Raw genomic sequence first — 6,640 nt, 5'->3', positions numbered from 1 at the left:
AATTAAATGAAAAAGTTTACAACTTTTTTAATGAAATCATTTTATGCAGTAGAGGCATAAACAAAAAACCAGCAGCAACAATAGAGCAAAAAAGCAGAGAAAACAAAACAAAACAAAAGAAAGCTCAAAAGGAAAGCCCTGCAAGATGGGAGAAGAAAAACTTGCATGCATCTTGCACAGGCTGAAAGGGATTCTCCTTTTGCCGGCTTTGTGAGGAGAAAGAAAACTCGGGGAAAAATCAAAGGATGTGTGCCAGGCCCTATGTTTGTTCTCAACTTTTTGTAAATGAGAAATTGTGTCCTTTATTTGATTTTGACAATGGAAGGCGAAGTTTTTAAGCGTTTAACGTGTCGTATGCGTAATCTCTGGACTTGAATCGTATCGAAGCGCATTCAGCTGTGATAAAACCGAATCCGAGTCCAAGCAGAGCAGCCCCAGGCCCCTCAGAACCTCCTCCTCTTTCGACAGATTGCGTCCTTGGCCAGGATAACAAGGGTCGGGAATTCGTGTCACGGCTTTGTGTGTGTGTGTGTGTGTTTGCGCGTTTGATTCCTTCGCTTGTGTGTGTGTGTGGGTTAGAGCTAATCCAACTGTCATTTTCAGGGACGCGCAAGAGCAAATGGCTGCGGGAATTATGCCAAAAATAAACCAGAAACGGAAGGTTAACCAACAAAACACAAACAGGCTTCAAACCGTAGGGGCAAACAAGAAGCATTTAAGCTTGGACTATGGATTAATGTTGCGGGAAAATTTAAATTTAATACATGGGATACTCATTTAAGGCTAGAAAAATGCTGCAAACTGTGTTTTAATAAGATATCGATTTGGGATACAATTTCTTAAATTATGACAAGTTTTTAAAGAGTTAAATTTTGCAGATTTAAAAGTAAATAAGGTTGTTATCGCACCCAAAAAACAGGAAAAAACATTGAGGAGTGGTATAAAAATTTAAACACTGGCCCAAAAAAGACGAGAAAATATTTAAGAAGTTTCTTTAGTGTCACAAAATTAATTAATTAATTAACTAAAATCATTTAGCTAGCTCAATATTTCATAGCATTTTTTGATTTTAATAACCATTTTTAATGGATTTCAATATCATTCAAAGTTTTGATGGCAATCCTAAATTGTCTTGAGAAAAATAACTAAGTGTGCAATAATTTTGCCCAACAATCTAGACCATTCCTAAATATTTGCATTTTCTTTGTCATATGTTACATTGTCACCGAATGAAATTGCTTCTGCTTTGTGGTCACATTTTGTCTACATTTCATGCAGATCTATCCAGCCATTAATACCATCTCCCAGCATCACATTGATGATGTGGCCATAAAAATATGACGCCATAAAAGGCGCAACTTGTGTCGCTGCAGCAGCAGCCGCAGCAGGAGTCATCAAATGCCACTGGCTTGGTTGGCTTACAGGTTGTTATCGGTGATAAACCGCTTAACTACCGATAGAACGATGAAGCGACCCTCCCGCGAACTGCACTTCAAGCCAAATTAAACTGCATTCTGCAAAAAGCGCTTTGGGTTTTTTATTCTTATGATTAATGCGAATGCGGCTGCGAGCTGGAAAGCGGTGCTTCTTGAAGCGTAATCCGGTGGATTCAGCCACCAGAAATCACAGTGCCAATAAAAGCGCGAATCGGTGTTGGAGGGGCGTTCGAGAAGCGATTCGGAGGGGCGTTGACAGCGCAACAGCTGCAATAAAACATAAAATTCATGATGGCAGAGGAACAAAAATAAAAGGGAAGCGAGTCGAGCACAGGCGTTTGGGGAAGCGGAAATGCGTGCATTAAGGGCTAGAGAAAATGGCGTGCCATCCAGCGGGTTAAAAAGATGTTGGCAAGTGGGTATCTGGACCCTTTTTTATAGCTACTCCGCGTGTATTTGATAGATACATCAGATTAATTTCTGCAGATACGAAATTGATTTCACTTGCAGAAAGAGTTTAGTTTCAGTTTAGTCTCTTTTAAGGATCCATTTTTGATCAACTTTTAGTCATAAAACCACTATATATTTTGCACAGCACATAACCCCAACCTGTATTCCCAATCAAAAAGTCTAGAACTCGGTCCAGCAGTCTGGATCATCGTGCTCCCAGTCGGAGTCGGAATCGGACTCCCAACAGCAGCCTTTGTTGCAGCAATCCTCCTCATCCTCAGCTAAAGGGCACGCCGGGAGTGAGGTTGTCGCAAGTCCCGCGAAGAAGCAGCTCTGCTCGGCATCCGTGACTTCCATTTCCACTTCTCCGTACAGCCGTCGAGATCCAAAGTTTTGCAGGCGAGCTGCCCGGTTGATCAGCTGTCGCAGATGTATGTCCTGCTGCTCCTGACAGATCCTCAGACGCTTGTACTCTTCCCTGTCCTTGTACGTCTTGCACCTTTTACACCTCAACTGCGTGGCTATTGCGTTCAGATCCTGAATGGCCAAGTTCTGGTCATCGATTTCTTTGATCACCTCCAGATACTCCTTGTACATGGCCTGTTCCTCCTCGTCGTCTGGCTCGCTTTCGTCCAGGAGTTCGAAGGGATCTTTTTCCTCCTCGGATGAGGATTGCTCCTGCTCTTGCTCCTGCTCCTGCTCCTCATCTCCGTCTTCGGGCTCTGCTTCATCCTCGGCTTCGAGAGCTTCCTCAACTTCCTCTTCCTCTTCCGCGGGCTGCTGTTTTGGAAGATCCTGTTGTGGGACTATCTCCTCGAACGACATTTGATTGGGTTTAAGGGTTAAGAGTTAGACTTCCCTGGGGTTATGGATATTGTTTAACATAGTTTGAAAACCGATTTTGAGGGAAGAATCAAAGAGCTTAAAATTTTTAAAATTTTATTTCGATGTTGACGTCTTGCCCTTTTAATTATTTACTTATTTTAAAATATACAAATATATATATTTTTTGTAAAAAAAAACAAGGTAAGAAACATTTATTTTGTATCTACTAAAGCCACAACTCTTGGAATAGCTCTGAGTTAACCCCTACTAGCTGGAGTATCCTGTTGTGGGACACCACTAAATGTCATCATTTTGGCATTTCCACTCCCATTCTCCTTCTCCCATCTGTACGCCCCATTGCCAATTGGCACTTTGCACTCAAGAAAGGGCGAGAAATAATAACGGAGAGCTTGGGGGGGAATTTGGGCGGATTGGGGCCTGGATATTTGAGGGAAAACGCTGAGCAGCCCCGCGTGGCAATCCCCCATCAATTTGCTGCTCATCATCCGCACGTCTTCGACGGGCAGCTCATTGAGCAATTCATTCAATCGGCGAATTCAATAAAGTACAACTAATAAAAAGAATAAAGAAACCGACGCAATGGTTGGTAATGGAAATGATGATGGCCAGGATAAGAAACAGTGGGAGCGGGAGAGGTCGAGGTTGAGGTTGAGGAAGGAAGGAGTGACAGCGCCAGCAAAGAGAATTACAATTTTCTCGCCATTTCAGCAAGGGAAAAAAAAACTAAAGGGGAACAGTAAAGGAAAATCCCGCGCATTCTGGGCGCGTGGTGTATCTGTATCTGTGAATGTGCGGTGTTAGTGGTCCATCAAATGCTTGTAAACAAAGCCAACAAACGACAATGGGAATGACGGGAACGATGGGCCATTACATGGAACATGGAACAGAGGAACGAGAGCGACGAAGACTGGCAGGGCAGGACAGAATACAGGGTGGGGCAGGGCACACGGACGGATTGGCGGGCGAAGTGCAGTGCAATGGCAATGAGAGCAAAAACAAAACGAATATGTGCTCGCTCTGTGCCCCCAGACAGAATAAGGGGATCAAAGCAAAACGGGCAAAGACAATTACCCAAAGGGGGGCAGCGCCGGGCGACTGAAACGTAGCGAAATGAACTGAATTGAACCAAAACCAAAGCGAATAACAAAATACCAAAGGGGGGAGCCCACAAGCAGAAGCAGAAGCTTCTCTGGATGGTTTCTCTGCTCCTGTTTCTGTTGCTGCTCCTCGACTCTTGACTCTCGATTCTCACCTCTCTCCGCACTCCACTCTTCGCCAAAGTGCCACGCCCATTGTGGCGCATCATCCATGGCCAAGTGGCTTTTTGGGGCTCTCTTTTTGTGCTCTCCCCTTTTGGAACTGTCTGTCTGTCTGTGTGTGTGTAAGGGTGTGCAGTCCGGTCAACGTCAAAACAAAGTTAACTCTTCGGAGTAACCAAAACAGAAAACACCAATACTAGCCGCCAAAGGGTTATGTTTTTGGCGCGGAAAATGGCAAAAGGTTGAGGCAGTGCATACTCTAAAGATTAGGGGATACATTTCGATTAAATTTAAGATTAATATACTATTTTTCTGATACGCGTTTAAACATAGAAGTTTGCCTTCGATGCTAGTTTTGCCAATATCATAATTTCAGAAAGAAAAAATTTGAAAAAATCAAATCATGTTCAATGTGGCCTGGCCAAAATGCATCTATTCTGTGTGCCCAGACCTACAGACTACTCTATTAGTGTGTCCTAAAGCTAATGTACTTTTGCTTTAAAGAAAGGGTAAAGAAAAGGGGAACGCTTTTTGGCGCGCAAATCCACCAAGTCAAGGGAAGAACAAGCACAGGCGCTGCCTGCGAAGTCAACTGCGACTGCGACCGCGACGCCACCTTGCGTCCATTCACCCCGTTCATTATTATTTATGTGCATGTGTGGCTGTGTGTGTGTGTCTTCCCCAGACACAAAACAAACACATATAAACACTGAGCATAGAGAGCAAATTTCATTTAACTGCGCTTCGATTCGATTCCATTCCATTTTCCATTTGGTTCTGTTTTTGGACCTCTTTCGTCTTCTTCTTCTTTGTCCTCTGCCCTGCCCTGCCTTGCCCCACCCTGCCTGTCAGCCTGCAGTTTTTGTTGTTGTTATTGTTTTTGTTGTTTTGCACTGTCTGCGGCTTGGGGTTTTTTTATGCGCCTGTGCGCCTTCCCACGTTCCCAGTCCCAGTCTGCCCCATCTCTGTCGCACCCCCAAGCGCCAGCTTTCGCTGTACCGCCCGCCAAAACATGTGCAGAAAAGAGAGAGAAGAAGAAGCAGAAGCAGCCGAAGAATTCTTCGTGGATCTCTGAACTTTTTTCTTAAGGTTCATTTTATTTTTTTGTGGAGTCTGATCTAGCTGAGGCGTAATTATTGTTGTTCTTTGGCTTGTTGTTAGTCGATACACATGGCGAGTAAGACGGGGATAGAAGCGAAGAAAGAGAGAAAAAGTTCCATGTAGAATCAGAGTTCGATGCACCGCCAGAAGAAGAGTCTGAAGAATCTTCCTCAATGGCAGGAGCGACGACAAAGAGCGGGACGGCTCGCGTCTCGTGTTGATGGTTTTATATCTAACAGATGCCACATTATTATTGCGATTCTGCGATTTAGGATACGGTCAGAAGATCGGTTGGGGATATCCATGGGGGGGGGGGGGGGAGAGCTTCTTCTTCATGTGCTCGGTGTGCGTTCTTCCAAAGGGGGAATTCCAGACATGGATCACACTGCAAATGCATGACTAAGAAGGTTGTTAACCCATGAGCAAAGAGTCGAGTCCCTAAGATACGAGTTTGAGTGTGTGAGTTAATGAGCAAAACCAACGAGTTCAAAGTTCTCCGGCTGCGTCACCAAGTACAGTCAGTTCAAAACATGACCCTAAGGAGACTGGAATCTCTTGGGGGAAATCCTGAGCATCCTAACTATAAATATATGCTAAATGTATGTTTATAAAAGGTAAATTTAGACTACAGAGAAAACAGAGGTGAAGGTTTTAGGTACAGTCAGCAAAAATTCTTTAAGGTAAATCGAAACTACTACATATGTTAAAGAAAGGTCATTAAACCTATCATATGATATATGTTAACTTACAAGTAGGAAATAGAAGATTTTTTTAGTTGTTATCTGAAAAGTATCCTTTGTTTGTAGTTAGCATTCCCTTATGTATTCTGGCCTTGTGCAGGCATGAACTTTGACCTTTCTAAACCCTTCCTCGCAGGCCGGAATTAACCCCAAAAATGGCACTCCCTGCCATTTCGCCAGAAACGTGAATTGCGTATCGTTTGTACATGTTCGGTTCTGAGAAAAAGTTTTCTAAATTAATTTCGCATAAAAAAGTGCCAAACAAAAGCAGCAACAAGGCTTGCGCCATAAAATTTGACGGGGGAAAACGGTAATAAGGGAGGGGGTGGTGGCATGTGGTGGGCGATGCCAGACTTCCACAAAGGTCACAGTCGTAGTCATCGCAGAGCAGCAACAGCATCGTCTGAGGGTCAAAGTTCAGAGACGCGTAAATTTCTGCAGCCGCCAGCACCGGGAGTGGCCCTCTTTTTTTGTTTGGGTAATTTTGGGGCTGTCGTCTGGTGAAGAAGTGTCCCCGCTCTCGCACTTCGGACAACAAATCACTTGGAGGTGAAGTGGGTATTGGCATAGCGTCGTCGTCGTCTGCTATGTCTACGTTTACGTTTACGCACCGAAGGAAGCAGTGTGGCGGCGAGACAGCCATCGACATTCGTCCCGTTTACCGACAGCTGCAGACGTGGCATGACTCCTTCGGCTGTCCCAGGACTGTACCCCAGGATCAATTCCACCGATTCTCTGCAAATAGAGTTGAGACATGTCGGCAGTCCAGATTGGTAGTCCTTTTAGTTTTGATTAAGTTTTGTGTCCT

General features: G+C 44.2%; 1 protein-coding gene across 1 annotated transcript; it reads right to left on the bottom strand.

Moving 5' to 3' along the window:
- Window positions 1-1,940: 1,940 nt before the first annotated feature.
- Window positions 1,941-2,807, bottom strand: LOC108078517 (probable cyclin-dependent serine/threonine-protein kinase DDB_G0278487). Its single transcript, XM_017172427.3, has one exon. It carries the CDS (start codon window positions 2,709-2,711, stop codon window positions 2,067-2,069), a length of 645 nt encoding a protein of 214 aa, XP_017027916.1. The 5' UTR covers window positions 2,712-2,807; the 3' UTR covers window positions 1,941-2,066.
- Window positions 2,808-6,640: the final 3,833 nt, after the last annotated feature.

The sequence above is a fragment of the Drosophila kikkawai genome, chromosome 3L (genome assembly GCF_030179895.1).
Source record: "Drosophila kikkawai strain 14028-0561.14 chromosome 3L, DkikHiC1v2, whole genome shotgun sequence".
In the NCBI taxonomy this organism is placed as follows: domain Eukaryota; kingdom Metazoa; phylum Arthropoda; class Insecta; order Diptera; family Drosophilidae; genus Drosophila; species Drosophila kikkawai.
The sequence above is the reverse complement of the archived record's forward strand: the minus strand, read 5'-3'. Positions and strand labels throughout refer to the sequence as shown.

Coding starts and splice junctions, on each gene's coding strand:
- LOC108078517 (XM_017172427.3), bottom strand. CDS start 2,711: ATGTCGTTCGAGGAGATAGTCCCACAACAGGATCTTCCAAAACAGCAG.